General features: G+C 47.1%; 1 protein-coding gene across 2 annotated transcripts in view; it reads left to right on the top strand.

Annotated features, from left to right (window-relative positions):
* The window catches only part of ARHGAP1 (Rho GTPase activating protein 1), a 1661218-nt gene that overhangs the window by 1138284 nt on the left and 506214 nt on the right, over positions 1-16720 (top strand). For both annotated transcript variants that reach the window (XM_044082524.1, XM_044082525.1), the window contains 2 exons: positions 6332-6439; positions 6523-6599. In XM_044082524.1, coding sequence (XP_043938459.1) covers positions 6332-6439; positions 6523-6599 — 185 coding nt within the window. The remainder of the gene's footprint in view (positions 1-6331; positions 6440-6522; positions 6600-16720) is intronic.

The following is a 16720-nucleotide window of genomic DNA, read 5'->3' as shown; positions in this document are numbered from 1 at the left end:
GCTGGGACTCAACCCCCCACTGTTGCCTTGAGTACGAGGGAAGTTCAGTCTTCTCCTTCTAGGGAAAAGCACAGGGAGAAACACCGACATAAGAGGTGAGCCAAGCCTCATCCCTCGGCTCTGCCATCGAAGACTGCTAAATCACCCCCGAGGGTGTCCAGATCTTCTCCTTCTCGGCTCCGATCCCCTTCCTTCTCCCCGGAGCCGGAGGAGGAGCTCAGATCACCCTCGAGGTTGTCGAGGCGGCCTTCCAGGCCCGCCTCTACGACCTCCTCTAGATCTACTAGGTCTCTCTCCGACGCCGATATGGACAGGATGAGGCGTCGGTTTCTGCAGACCCAAATGGGGGGAGTGCAGCTTCAATATTTGCCCCGATTTCTCCTTCTTCAACCCGGATCCGGGTTTTGGAGTCTTCGGATCCAGGCCCTTTCAGAGCCGGGGTTTTGTCGGCGCCGATGGCCCAAGCCTTCTCGACGCCGACCATACCCTCGAGCATCTCGGATCCGAGTTCTCGGGGCCGTGGGCCGGGCGTCGGATCTGTGGGAGCGGGTGCCTCTTCAGCGCCTCCTATGTCGGAGAGCACCTCCCTCTCAGATCCGACGGCTTTGGCTCCGACCCCGATCCCTATCTCGGAGCTGAGGAGACTGCTCTCGGGGCTGGAAGAGAGTAGTTCTCCCTCGGCGTTCGAGGTAGTGGAGAGGGTACTGTCGAGGTCTTCCAGGTCCCTGACCCGGGCTTTGGATCCTTCCGGTCCCTCACTGCATACGGGTCTACCTTCCATCATCCTTCCATCGGGACAGCCTGCTCAGACCCTCCAGTTGATTCCCTCGGAGGAACAAGAGGCCGTTGATGAGCCCTCTTCTGATAGTCCCGCAGAAGAGGTGTGCCTCGTAAACGGACGTGTAAAAGGAGGCACATGGACACCCCCGAGTCCGTCACCACAGATACGGACTTAGAGGAAAGGGAAGGTTCCCCAAGGTCACCCCCCCCGAGGATGTCTCCTTCCGAGACATCATGGAAATGTTGCGTATTGGGGGGGGGGGATCTGCCCAAAAACCTTCCTCGGATGAGTCCATATTCCTGGAGGCATTTGAAGCGGGCCCATCTACCTCCTGGGAGTCCCCACCGGCAGATCCCCTGGTAGACCTCCTGACTACCAGGGCTTGGAAGGAGCCCGACACCATGGAGCCAATCCCAAGCTGGCCGGATAAAATCCTTAGCCCCCCTTCAGATAGGCAGGCTTGGGCTAAAGGGTCTCCAGTTGATGCCATGTTGGTGGCTGCTGCCACTAAGAGAGAACTCTCCCAGGAGAGCTCCACGGTCCACCCGCCGGACAAGGAGTCCTGGGCACTGGACTGTATAGGGAAGAGGACCTTTGCTTCAGCAACCTTCTCTGTGAGGGCGCTGAATTATATGGCGCATGTTATCAGGCTGCAACGGGATTTGATTAAGGAATACGCTGCAGCTCCACCAGAGTCCATGTCGGTCGAGGACAAGACCGTGTTCTCGACTCGTATGGCCACTCTTAAGTCCATCTCAAATACGTCCATGCGGCTACTGTCTTATGCTACGGAGGGAGCCGCAAGGGCCAGTGGAGCAGGTATTGTCTTGTGACGCCACGCCTGGCTCCGCCTTTGTAATTTCGCAGAACCTTTCAAGGCGTCCTTCGCGAATGCACCCTTCGACGGCTCTTCGCTTTTTGGCAAGACCGTCCGCGATACACTAGTCCAAAGCGAGAAGGATGGGAAGACGCTGTCTGCGTCGGAGTCCGCTTCTCGAGCCCCCAACGTTCCTTCTCAAGGAATCAGAGGGGGCAAAAGAAGCTGTGGATCCGTAAGTCTCAGCAATCCTATCCAGTTTCGGACTCCACGCCCTCCAGAGGCAGAGGGGGGCAGGTGGATGCTGGCCCAGAGGCAGAGGGGGACCGCATAACTTCGGGTCTAGGGAGCCTTTCTCCGAGAGACCCGCGCAGCAGCCCTGAGGGCTTACCTGACTGTCCAGCTCTGGAGGCAGTCGGGGGGCGTTTAACGAAGCACCTGTCAATGTGGGAGTCCATCACGAAAGATCGATGGGTGCTCCGGATTATATCCAGAGGTTACAACATTCCCTTCCTATTTCGTCCTCCCTCAGGTGGTCGCCTCCCCGATGTCCCACCCAATCAAAGAGAGGCGGCGACCGTAGAGATTTCAAATTTGTTAGAAAAAAGAGCCATTCAGCGGGTCCCCCCAGACCAATCCGGATCGGGCTACTGCTCAAGGTTCTTTTTGGTGCCGAAAAAGACGGGGGACCTCAGGCCCATTCTAGACTTGTCCGCTCTGAACATGTTTGTCCCCAAAGAAACGTTCCGGATGGTCACTCTACAATCTATTCTCCCCTTAATGCAGGAGAATGACTGGATGTGCTCGATAGACCTCAAGGACGCGTACTACCACATTCTAATGGACAGACGGTCCAGGAGGTTCCTCCGCTTCCGGCTAGGGGCCAGTCATTACCAGTTCAGGGTCCTTCCGTTCGGACTCACCTCAGCCCCCAGGGTGTTCACCAAAGTCATGGCAGTGGTTGCGGCCCACCTAAGGCTTCAGGGCATAAGGGTCTTTCCGTACCTAGACGACTGGCTCCTCACAGCAACCAACAGGCATCAACTTTGTATCGCGAGGGACTATGTTCTGTCTCTTGCCAACAGTTTGGGCATTTCAGTCAACATACTGAAGTCTTTTTTTCATCCTGTGCAAGTATTAGATTTCATAGGAGCCAGACTAGACTCCCGATCTTCTCGGGCCTTCTTGACTTCGGACAGGCTGTCCAGCCTCTCACTTCAAGTTTTGGCTCTTCTTTGCACGAAAGCTCCACCGGCGGAGTTGGTCCTGAGAGCACTAGGCTCGATGGCAGCGGCTATCGGCCTCTCTCTCCATGTTCGCCTAAGGATGCGTATCTTACAGTGGACACTCCAAGTTCAATGGCCACTGTTACACCATCCATTGAATACTCCCATCCCCCTGAGCAGGGTTTGCAGGGAATCCCTCCTTTGGTGGCTTCACTCCCCCAGAACTCATGCAAGGGAGACCTTTTGTGCTTCCCCCTTCCCAGGCCACGTTAACCACGGATGCTTCTCGCCTAGGGTGGGGGGGGCATTGTTTGGGCAGAACTGTCCAAGGTACGTGGACCTTGTCGGAGACCGCCTTGCACATAAATGTTCTGGAGATGAGGGCGGTGCTTCTAGCGTTGCAGGCTCTCCAAGACCTTCTACCTCTAGGAACGATTGCAATACAGACAGACAATATGTCAGTGGTCTGGTATATAAACAAACAAGAGGGAACCAGATCCTACCCTCTTTGTCGAGAAGCCATGAGAGTTTGGGAATGGGCAATATCCAAGAACCGCTTTCTGATAGCAACGCACATTCCGGGACGATCCAACATCCTGACGGACAAATTGAGTAGAGTAATTCTCAGTCCTTACGAGTGGTCTCTCAATCCAAAAGTTGCAAAGGAGATTTTCCACAAGTGGGGTTGGCCTCACTGCGATCTCTTTGCTACTCCCCAAAACACAAAATGCAGCGAGTTCTTCGCAATTCTTCCCCCAGAAGGGGAGAGCCCCAGAGACGCTCTGATTCATGCTTGGCCTCCTGGTCTACTCTATGCTTATCCCCCGCTTCCGCTCATGGCGAAGTTCATTCAGAAAGCCGCACGGTTGGGGAGCAAAATTATCCTCATAGCCCCATTCTGGCCTCGTCAAATCTGGTTTCCATACCTGCGGTCTCACATTCTCTCCTCCCCTTTAATCCTGGATCCCATTCCAGATCTGATTTCGCACCTAGCAGGGTGCCCAACACCGAACCTGGTAAACCTCAAGCTCGCGGCTTGGTTGATCCAGTTCCCTAATGGCTAGGACTCCCGGCATCTCGTCACCAGTGAAAACTATTCTGGTAGCGGCTCATAAACCGTCCACCAGGAAAATCTATAATAGCAAGTGGAAATGATTTTCTATCTGGGCTAACAGCCAGGGCCTCAACCCTTTTACTGTTCTGATTCCTACAGTCTTGGATTTTTTGTCCATGATATTTCAACAAGGGGCCAGTGCATCAACGGTGAAAGTACAGTTGGCAGCAATATCCCATTTTCATGTGGGATACGGGTTAGGGTCCTTAGCGTCTACAAAATTGTGTAAGATATTCTTGCGTGGTGTTTTTCTTCTCAAGCCACCTGTGAAATCCGTGACTCCTCCTTGGGACTTAACCTTTGTTCTGCAAGCCTTAACAAAACCTCCTTTTGAGCCTGCAGCTTCTGTACCTCTTAAATTTCTGTCCTGGAAAACAGCATTCTTGGTAGCCATAACTTCTGCTAAAAGGGTTTCAGAGCTCCAAGCTTTGTGTATGAAACCTCCCTACCTTATTTTTCACAATGACAGAGTGTCTCTCAGGACTAACCCGTCCTTTTTACCAAAAGTGGCATCTGTGGCAAATATCAATCAGACTATCAATCTGCCAGTGTTTTTCAAGAATTTTCAAAATAAGGGAGAATACATGTTGCATACACTAGATGTACATAGACAGTTGCGTTTTTACATGCACAGGGCCAAAGACATTCGTAAGGCTGATCAACTGTTCGTGTCCTTTGCTCCTCCAACCATGGGGAAACCTATCTCCAAAGTGACACTAGCTAATTGGATTTGTCAATGTATTTCTCAGGCTTACAAGGCATCGGGCAAAACAACTCCATTAAAAATTTGTGCACATTCCACACGGTCCATCGCAACTTCTGCAGCCTTCTGGTCCAGGATGCCTTTGGATGACATATGTTCAGCAGCCACCTGGTCTTCTTCTCATACGTTTATTTCTCATTATAAGCTGGACATGATATCTAGAAGCAGGGCGTCCTTTGGCTCCGCGGTGCTTCGGAATATTCTTCCATAGGCCACCCAGGTTCTTTGTTTAGGTAGGTGGGGACTCTGTCCCACAGGTTGCAGAACAAATGAAGTAGCTACTTCAGATTTAGAAGTTATGTACTCACCATAATGTTCCATCTGAGTAGGTACTTCATTTGTCTACAACCATTCCCCCCCTGCCATCCCCCTAACCTGTATCGGGTTTCTAGAATCATATCTGATTCTTTGAGAATAACTGAACCTGTTTTTATTGTACAGGTTTATCAGGTGATACAGCAAAGCCGATCTGAGGTAGTGTGGTGGTGACAGGGGATTATGGGTAGAGGAGAGGAGCTAGGAGCTCGGATCTTGAAGCTTGGAAAGCTGCCAGTCGGATCCGAGGTCGGATCCGAGACCCACAGGTTGCAGACAAATGAAGTACCTACTCAGATGGAACATTATGGTTAGTACATAACTTCTAATTTTGTAAGTTATGAATAAAATCCACACAATGAAGGTTCAAAAACAAAGAAAGTAGAAAGAAAGAAAACAGAAATTCATTTGTGAGAGCATGTTTTTAAAAAGTGAGTTTGAGGGACAGAAGTATTAAGTAAAGTTTTAGTGGAAGTGGAATGTATACAGCAGTATGCAGAAGAAGCAATTTAAGAAAAGAAGTGTGAGAGGCCACACCAGGGAAATAGGTAGTGGTGGCAGCACAGAAAATGGTTGGATGATAAGTTGGTTGTGGTAGGGGTTGGAAAAGATGATTATAAATTAGCTGAGTGAGAGGAAGGTTGGGAAAGTTGGGTAAGAAGATGTGGAATGGTTGTCGAGAAGGGAGGCTGTAAGATGCCAGTGCATGGTTTGTGCCTGCGTAGAGGGAGATAGAGAAGGGATGTGGTGTGAAAGAGGATGAAAGAAAGGGAGGGATCGAGGTAGTGAGCCATGAGATGGTGAAGAGGAATAGCCGGGTGTAATAAAAATAAGAGGGTGAGGAGAAGAGTAATAAGAAGAAAGGAAAAGCGACAAGAAAGTAATTGGGCTAAGGAGAAAGGGGGCTAGAGAACATAGGCTGTAAATGTACTACATCAGTATAGTGTACCTAGATAAGGAGAGGGATAACACAGCTTAAAATACACTGCTTCGATGGAGAGCAATGTTTACATAACCAAGGGTTGAGCAAAAACACAGCCAAATATTCATCAATCATTGCTATAACTGAGGCTTGAAAGACTTATCATTCATAATCATAAACAACTGATTAAAGTCATAGTTTACTGGATTGGTTGCATGTTAGGCAAAACCTGCAGTAACAGATTACAAAAAAAATGTTTTTTTTTCTCATATATAACTTTTGGTCATTTTTTTACAGCAGTAATGTACATTTTGAAAATCTCCAAAATGCTAAAAAGAGATGGCATGATTAGAATCTTGTTTACTTAATACTGGAGGTGTTTTTCTTCTGCAGGTATGATGACCTTTTGCAGCTGTCACGGAAGTCTCCTTCACCACTCCAGAAATCAACAGCAGCTGAATCACCATTAGCTGATCAGCAGTTTGGAGTCCATCTACATGTGTAAGTTTCTCTTACAGTACAGTCATCACCCAGTCTGTGCATATGTGTATGTCAAGGTATTAACCCTGTCATCCTTTCCACAGCTTACGGCAGAAAAATCCAGAGAATGGGCTGATTCCTCGAGTTGTTTTGGAAACTGTCGCCTTTCTAAAAGACTATGGTAAGTGTGGCATAGTTCTTCTCCCAGCATTTAGATACACATGCCAAAAGTATCTTTTATGTGGTGAGAAATATTTCTTGAGAAGGAAGAGCCTGTGACTTAATAAAATTCTGACGATTGCCTTAGCACTGTTGCATCATTATCTGTCTGTGTGAACCCCAGTCTCAGCACTACTACATCAGTATCTGTGTGAACCCCAGTTTCAGCAGTACTGCATCATAATCTGTCTGTGTGAACCCCAGTCTCAGCACTGCTGCATCATTACCCATGTGAACCCCAGTCTGAGCACTCATGCATCATTATCTGTCTGTGTGAACCCCAATCTCAGCACTACTGCATCATTATCTGTCTATGTGAACCCCAGTCTCAGCACTACTGCATCATTATCTGTGTGAACCCTAATCTCAGCACTACTGCATCAGTATCTGTGTGAACCCCAGTCCCAGCACTACTGCATCATTGTCTGTCTGTGTGAACCCCAGTTGCAGCACTACTGCATCAGTATTTGTGTGAAACCCAGTCTCAGCACTGCTGCATCATTATCTGTGTGTACCTCAGTCTCAGCACTACTGTATCAGTATCTGTGTGAACCCCAATCTCAGCACTGCTGCATCATTATCTGTCTGTGTGAACCCCAATCTCAGCACTACTGCATCATTATCTGTGTGAACTCCAGTCTCAGCAATGTTGTATCATCTGTCTGTGGGAACCCCAGTCTCAGAACTACTGCATCAGTATCTATGTGAACCCCAGTCTCAGCACTACTGCATCATTATCTGTCTGTGTGAACCCCAGTCTCAGCACTGCTGCATCATTACCCGTGTGAACCCCAGTCTGAGCACTACTGCATAATTGTGTGAACCCCAATCTCAGTGCTACTGCATCATTATCTGTGTGAACCCCAATCTTAACACTATTGCATCAGTATCTGTGAACCCCAGTCCCAACACTACTGCATCATTGTCTGTGTGAACCCCAGTTGCAGCACTACTGCATCAGTATCTGTGTGAACCCCAGTCTCAGCACTACTGCACCATTATCTGTCTGTGTGAACCCCAATCTCAGCACTACTGCATCATTGTCTGTGTGAACCCCAATCTCAGCACAGCTGCATCATTATCTGTATACCTCAGTCTCAGCATTACTGTATCAGTATCTGTGTGAACCCCAATCTGAGCACTGCTGCATCATTATCTGTGTGAACCCCTATCTCAGCACTGATGCATCATTATCTGTGTGAACCCCAGTCTCAGCACTGCTGCATCATTATCTGTGTGTGAATCTCAGTCTCAGCACTACTGCATCAGTATCTGTGTGAATGCCAGTCTCAGCACTACTGCATCACTGTCTATTTGTGTGTGAACCCCAATTTCAGCACTACTGCATCAGTATCTACTACTGCATCAGTATCTGCGTGTGAACCCCAATCTCAGCACTACTGCATAATCTGTGTGAACTCCAGTCTCAACACTACTGCATCATTATCTGTGTGAACCCCAGTCTCAGCACTGCTGCATCATTATCTGTTTGTGTGTGAACCCCAGTCTCAGCACTGCTGCATCCATTACCTGTGTGTGAACCCCAGTCTCAGCACTGCTGCATCATTACCTGTGTGTGAACCCCAGTCTCAGCACTGCTGCATCATTACCTGTGTGTGAACCCCAATGTCAGCACTACTGCACCAGTGTCTGTGTGAAACCCAGTCTCAGCACTACATCATTACCTGCATATAAACCTCAATCTCAGCACTACTTCATCATTATCTGTGTGAACCCCAGTCTCAGCACTGCTGCATCATTATCTGTGTGAACCCCTATCTCAGCACTGCTGTATCATTATCTGTGTGAACCCCAGTCTAAGCACTACTGCATCAGTATCTGTGTGAACCCCGATCTCTGCACTACTGCATCATTATCTGCCTGTGTGAACTCCAGTCAAAGCACTGCTGCATTACCCGTGTGAACCCCAGTCTGAGCACTACTGCATCATTATCTGTCTGTGTGAACCCCAATCTCAGCACTACTGCATCATTATCTGTGTGAACCACAATCTCAACACTATTGCATCAGTATCTATGTGAAGCCCATTCCTAACACTACTGCATCATTGTCTGTGTGAACCCCAGTCGCAGCACTACTGCATCAGTATCTGTGTGAACCCCAGTCTCAGCACTACTGCACCATTATCTGTCTGTGTGAACCCCAATCTCAGCACTACTGCATCATTATCTGTGTGAACCCCAATCTCAGCATAGCTGCATCATTATCTGTGTGTACCTCAGTCTCAGCACTACTGTGTCAGTATCTGTCTGAACCCCAATCCTCAGCACTGTTGCATCATCTGCCAGTGTCTGTGTGAAACCCAGTCTCAGCACTACATCATTACCTGTGTATAAACCTCGATCTCAGCACTACTGCATCATTATTTGTGTGAACCCCAAACTCAGCACTGCTGTGTGAACCCCTATCTCAGCACTGCTGCATCATTATCTGCGTGAACCCCAGTCTCAGCACTTCTGCATCATTATCTGTCTGTATGAACCCCCATCTCAGCACTACTGCATCATTATCTGTGTGAAACCCAATCTCAGCACTACTGCATCATTATCTGTGTGAACCCTAGTCTCAGCACTGTTGCATCATCTGTTGGTGTGAACCCCAGTCTCAGCACTACTGCATCAGTATCTATTTGAACCCCAGTCTCAGCACTACTGCATCATTATCTGTCTGTGTGAACCCCAATCTCAGCACTGCTGCATCATTACCCGTGTGAACCCCAGTCTGAGCACTACTGCATCACCTGCCTGTATGAACCCCAATCTCAGCACTGCTGCATCATTATCTGTCTGTGTGAACCCCAGTCTCAGCACTATTGCATCAGTATCTGTGTGTGAACCCCAATCTCAGCACTACTGCATCATTATCTGTGTGAACTCCAGTCTTAGCACTACTGCATCATTATCTGTGTGAACCCCAGTCTCAGGACTGCTGCATCATTATCTGTGTGTGAACCTCAGTCTCAACACTACTGCATCAGTATCTGTGTGAACCCCAATCTCAGCACTACTGCATCAGTATCTGTGTGTGAACCCCAGTCTCAGCACTACTACATCTGTACCTGTGTGAAACCTAATCTCAGCACTACTGCATCATTATGTTTGTGTGAACCCCAATCTCAGCACTGCTGCATCTTTATCTGTCTATGTGAACCCCAGTCTCAGCACTATTTCATCAGTATCTGTCTGAACCCCAGTTTCAGCACTACTGCATCATTATCTGTCTGTGTGAACCCCACTCTCAGCACTACTACATTATCTGTGTATAAACCCCAATCTCAGCACTACTGCATCAGTATCTGTGTGAACCCCAATCTCAGCACTACTGCATCACTGTCTATTTGTGTGTGAACCCCAATTTCAGCACTACTGCATCAGTATCTACTACTGTATCTGTGGTGTGAACCCCAATCTCAGCACTACTGCATCATTATCTGTGTGAACTCCAGTCTCAACACTACTGCATCATTATCTGTGTGAACCCCAGTCTCAGCACTGCTGCATCGTTATCTGTTTGTGTTGGAACCCCAGTCTCAGCACTGCTGCATCATTATCTGTGTATGAACCCCAGTCTCAGCACTGCTGCATCATTACCTGTGTGTGAACCCCAATCTCAGCACTACTGCACCAGTGTCTGTGTGAAACCTAGTCTCAGCACTACATCATTACCTGCGTATAAACCTCAATCTCGGCACTACTGCATCATTATCTGTGTGAACCCCAATCTCAGCACTGCTGCATCATTATCTGTGTGAACCCCAATCTCAGCACTGCTGCATCATTATCTGTGTGAACCCCAGTCTCAGCACTACTGCATCAGTATCTGTGTGAACCCCAATCTCAACACTGCTGCATTATCTGTGTGTGTGAACCTCAGTCTCAGCACTCCTGCATCATTGTCTGTGTGAACCCCAGTCTCAGCACTGCTGCATCAGTATCTGTATGAACCCCAGTCTCAGCACTGCTGCATCATTATCTGTCTGTGTGAACCCCAATCACAGCACTGCTGCATCATTACCCGTGTGATCCCCAGTCAGAGCACTACTGCATCATTGTCTGTGTGAACCCCAGTCTCAGCACTACTGCATCATTACCTGTATGTGAACCCCAAACTCAGCAGTACTGCATCATTATCTGTGTGAACCCTAGTCACAGCATTGTTGCATCTGTCGGTGGGAAACCCAGTTTCAGCACTACTGCATCAGTATCTATGTGAACCCCAGTCTCAGCACTACTACATCATTATCTGTCTATGTGAACCCCAATCTCAGCACTGCTGCATCATTACCTGTGTGAACCCCAGTCTGAGCACTACTGCATCATTATCTGTCTGCGTGATCCCCAATTTCAGCATTGCTGCATCATTATCTGTCTGTGTGAACCCCAGTCTCAGCACTACTGCATCAGTATCTGTGTGTGAACGCCAATCTCAGCACTACTGCATCATTATCTGTGTGAACTCCAGTCTCAGCACTACTGCATCATTATCTGTGTGAACCCCAGTCTCAGCACTGCTGCATCATTATCTGTGTATGAACCTCCGTCTCAGCACTACTGCATCATTATCTGTGTGTGAACCTCCGTCTCAGCACTACTGCGTCAGTATCTGTGTGTGAACCCCAGTCTCAGCACTACTGCATCAGTATCTGTGTGAAACCTAATCCCAGCAATGCTGCATCATTACTTGTGTGTGAACCCCAATCTCAGCACTACTGCATCATTGTTTGCGTGTGAACCCCATTCTCAGCACTGCTGCATCTTTATCTGTCTATGTGAACCCCAGTCTCAGCACTACTTCATCAGTATCTGTCTGAACCCCAGTTTCAGCACTACTGCATCATTATCTGTCTGTGTGAACCCCAATCTCAGCACTGCTGCATCATTACCCGTGTGAACCCCAGTCTGAGCACTACTGCATCATTATCTGTCTGTGTGAACCCCAATCTCAGCACTACTACATTACCTGTGTATAAACCCCATTCTCAGCACTACTGCATCAGTATCTGTGTGAACCACAATCTCAGCACTACTGCATCACTGTCTATTTGTGTGTGAACCCCAATCTCAGCACTACTGCATCATTATCTGTGTGTGAACCCCAATCTCAGCACTACTGCATTATCTGTGTGAACTCCAGTCTCAACACTACTGCATCATTATCTGTGTGAATCCCAGTCCCAGCACTGCTGCATCATTATCTGTTTGTGTGTGAACCCCAGTCTCAGCACTGCTGCATCCATTACCTGTGTGTGAACCCCAGTCTCAGCACTGCTGCATCATTACCTGTGTGTGAACCCCAGTCTCAGCACTGCTGCATCATTACCTGTGTGTGAACCCCAATGTCAGCACTACTGCACCAGTGTCTGTGTGAAACCCAGTCTCAGCACTACATCATTGCCTGTGTATAAACCTCAATCTCAGCACTACTGCATCATTATTTGTGTGAACCCCAATCTCAGCACTACTGCATCATTATCTGCCTGTGTGAACCTCAGTCTTGGCACTGCTGCATCATTATCTGTCTGTGTGAACCCAAATCTCAGCACTACTGCATCAGTATGTGTGGGAACCCCAATCTCAGCACTGCTGCATTATCTGTATGTGTGAAACTCAGTCTCAGCACTGCTGCATCATTGTCTGTTTGTGTGAACCCCAGTCTCAGCACTACTGCATCATTATCTGTCTGTGTGAACCCCAATCTCAGCACTGCTGCATCATTACCCGTGTGAACCCCAGTCAGAGCACTACTGCATCATTGTCTGTGTGAACCCCAGTCCCAGCACTGCTGCATCATTATCTGTTTGTGTGTGAACCCCAGTCTCAGCACTGCTGCATCATTACTTGTGTGTGAACCCCAGTCTCAGCACTGCTGCATCATTACCTGTGTGTGAACCCCAATCTCAGCACTACTGCACCAGTGTCTGTGTGAAACCCAGCCTCAGCACTACATCATTGCCTGTGTATAAACCTCAATCTCAGCACTACTGCATCATTATCTGTGTGAAGCCCAGTCTCAGCACTGCTGCATCATTATCTGTGTGAACCCCTATCTCAGCACTGCTGCATCATCTGTGTGAACCCCAGTCTCAGCACTATTGCATCAGTATCTGTGTGAACCCCAATCTCAGCACTACTGCATCATTATATGTCTGTATCAACCTCAGTCTTGGCACTGCTGCATCATTATCTGTCTGTGTGAACCCCAGTCTCAGCACTACTGCATCAGTATCTGTGTGAACCCCAATCTCAGCACTGCTGCATTATCTGTATGTGTGAAATTCAGTCTCAGCACTGCTGCATCATTGTCTGTTTGTGTGAACCCCAGTCTCAGCACTACTGCATCATTATCTGTCTGTGTGAACCACAATCTCAGCACTGCTGCATCATTACCCGTGTGAACCCCAGTCAGAGCACTACTGCATCATTGTCTGTGTGAACCCCAGTCTCAGCACTACTGCATCATTACCTGTGTGTGAACCCCAAACTCAGCACTGCTGCATCAGTAGCTGTCTGTGTGAAATCCAGTGTCAGCACTACATCATTACCTGTGTATAAACCCCAATTTCAGCACTACTGCATCCTTATCTGTGTGAATCCCAGTCTCAGCACTGCTGCATCATCTGTCTGTGTGAACCTCAGTCTCAGCACTACTGCGTCAGTATCTGTGTGAACCCCAATCTCAGCGCTGCTGCATCATTATCTGTGTGTGAGACCCTCAGTCTCATCCCTACTGCATCAGTATCTGTGTGAACCCCAGTCTGAGCACTACTGCATCATTATCTGTCTGTGTGAACCCCAATCCCAGTACTGCTGCATCATTATCTGTGTGAACCCCAATCCCAGCACTGCTGCATCATTATCTGTCTGTGTGAACCCCAATCTCAGCACTACTGCGTCATTACTTGTGTGTGAACCTCAGTCTCAACACGTCTGCATCATGTTTGTGCATGAATCCCAATCTCAGCACTGCTGCCTCATTATGTGTCTATGTGAACCCCAGTCTCAGCACTATTACATCAGTATCTGTCTGAACCCCAGTTTCAGCACTACTGCATCATTATCTGTGTGAACCCTAGTCTCAGCACTGCTGCATCATTACCCGTGTGAACCCCAGTCTGAGCACTACTGCATCATCTCTGTCTGAACCCCAATCTCAGCACTATATCATTACCTGTGTATAAATCCCAATCTCAGCACTACTGCATCAGTATCTGTGTGAACCCCAATCTCAGCACTACTACATCATTTTCTATTTGTGTGTGAACCCCAATTTCAGCACTACTGCATCAGTATCTGTGTGTAAACCCCAATCTCAGCACTATATCATTATCTGTGTGAACTCCAGTCTCAACACTACTGCATCATTATCTGTGTGAACCCCAATCTCAGCACTACTGCATCAGTATGTGTCTGTGTGAACCTCAATCTCAGCACTGCTGCATCACCTGTGTGTGAACCCCAATCTCAGCACTACTGCATCAGTATCTGTCTGTGTGAATGCCAGTCTCAGCACTACATCATTACCTGTGTATAACTCCCAATCTCAGCACTACTGCATCAGTATCTGTGTGAACCCTAATCTCAGCACTGCTACATCATTACCTGTGTATAAACCCCAATCTCAGCACTACTGCATCATTGTCTATTTGTGTGTGAACCACAGTCTCAGCACTACTTCATCAGTTTCTGTGTGTGAACCCCAGTCTCAGCACTTCTGCATTATCTATTTATGTGAACCCCAGTCTCAGCACTTCTGCATCAGTATCCTGTGTGTGAACCCCAATCTCAGCACTGCTGCATCAGTATCTGTGTGTGAACCCCATCTCAGCACTACATCATTACCTGTGTGTGCACTCCAATCTCAGCACTACTGCATCAGTATCTGTCTGTGTGAATGCCAGTCTCAGCACTACATCATTACCTGTGTATAACTCCCAATCTCAGCACTACTGCATCAGTATCTGTGTGAACCCTAATCTCAGCACTACTACATCATTACCTGTGTATAAACCCCAATCTCGGCACTACTGCATCATTGTCTATTTGTGTGTGAACCCCAGTCTCAGCACTACTTCATCAGTTTCTGTGTGTGAACCCCAGTCTCAGCACTTTTGCATTATCTATTTATGTGAACCCCAGTCTCAGCACTTCTGCATCAGTATCCTGTGTGTGAACCCCAATCTCAGCACTGCTGCATCAGTATCTGTGTGTGAACCCCATCTCAGCACTACATCATTACCTGTGTGTGCACTCCAATCTCAGCACTACTGCATCAGTATCTGTGTGAACCTCAATCTCAGCATTACTGTATCATTACCTGTCTGTGAACCCCAGTCTCAGCATTACTGCATCATCTGTTTGTGTGCGAACCCCAATCTCAGCACTACTGTATCATTATCTGTTTGTGTGAACTCCAATCTCAGCACTACTGCATTATCTGTGTGTGAACCCCAATCTGCATCATTATCTGTGTGTGAACCCCAGTCTCAGCACTACTGCATCATTATCTGTTTGTGTGTGAACCCCATTCTCAGCACTACTGCATCATCTGTTTGTGTGTGAACCCCAGTCTCAACACTACTGTATCAGTGTCTGTGTCTGAACCCCAGTCTCAGCACTACATCATTACCTGTGTGTGAATCCCAATCTCAGCACTACTACATCAGTATCTGTCTGTGTGAACCTCAATCTCAACATTACTGCATCATTACCTGTCTGTGAACCCCAGTCTCAGCATTACTGCATCATTATCTGTGTATGAACCCCAATCTCAGCACTACTGCATCATTATGTTTGTGTGAACCCCAATCTCAGCACTACTGCATCAATATCTGTGTGTGAACCCCTGTCTCAGCACCACTGCATCATTATCTTTTTGTGTGAGAAACCCAGTCCTAAAAGGCTTATTTTAACTGTCTGTTGTCAGCTCAGTTTGAAAGCCTACAAGACTCTTCATATAATCTAAGAGATTAGTCTGTAATTGGTGTACACCAGTGATGGAGGTTATGGAGTTTTAATGCATATTATATCAGTGCAGTTTAAGCTTTCTGGATAGATGCAGTGATAACATTAGATACAAGCTGTATCTAATGAAGTCAGATGCCGTACATTTATTTATATACTTAATTTTAATATAAACAGTTTTCCACATTTAGAAAATATACATATATTATATCATATACATTCAGAAAAAATACATTGAGAATGCACATCTTAACTGTTTTTATTTAACAAAAATGGTTTCTCAGTTTTTAAGCAGGTTAATAGTTATTTGCACAAAAAAGTAAAGGTTCTGAAGCACTGAAATGGGATGTAAAGATCTCAAACGTTCACTGTTGCATTTGCTGCCTCATCCATGCTCCCTTTACACCATATATACCTCACTCACCCCTTGCATAACCTGCTTATGTTGTGATGCCTGTGGGTCTGTCAGGATGATGAGTTGGCAATGCAGAGACAGTGAGGATGTGGTCTAACATCCACAAGGTTGTTAATTAGTTGTGGTCTAACATCCACAAGGTTGTTAATTAGTGAATGCTCTCAAAGAAAGTGTGTATCACATGATTTACAGCTTCCTGTAACTAGCCCTTTAGCATTTACAGCTACATATCCTATAAATGGTATTCCCTCTGGTTTAGTTTATACATATATTGTGATGTTGTCCTTTCATCTGAGGTCAGGGAATGGCGCTATAATGTGTTGGCTGAATGTGGCTGCATTTCGATATCCTTATAGCAGTATGAGAAGGGATGGACACATCAAGGAAGAACTTCAGAATGTCTAGAAGGTAGGGATATCCCAATTTGCATTTGATGCTATTTATACCGTTGCCATCTTTTGTTGTGGTGAAAACCTGAACCAAGACCACACCCCTAACACCTCCTATAACCCCGCCTATCTAATCTCCTCTCTCCATCCACTTTCTGCCCATCTAGTGACATCATTATCACATCAGATGAGAAGGAACATTTTATTTTTCTGCTGATTTCCTATGCTTTTCTGGTAAAAAAGCACAATAAATCTGCAGAGTTAACAAACGCTGTTTCTTTTTTTAAAACAAAGTACC

This window comes from Protopterus annectens, chromosome 9.part0 (genome assembly GCF_019279795.1).
Source record: "Protopterus annectens isolate FY-2018-M chromosome 9.part0, PAN1.0, whole genome shotgun sequence".
Taxonomy (NCBI): Eukaryota; Metazoa; Chordata; order Ceratodontiformes; family Protopteridae; genus Protopterus; species Protopterus annectens.
The sequence above is the reverse complement of the archived record's forward strand: the minus strand, read 5'-3'. Positions and strand labels throughout refer to the sequence as shown.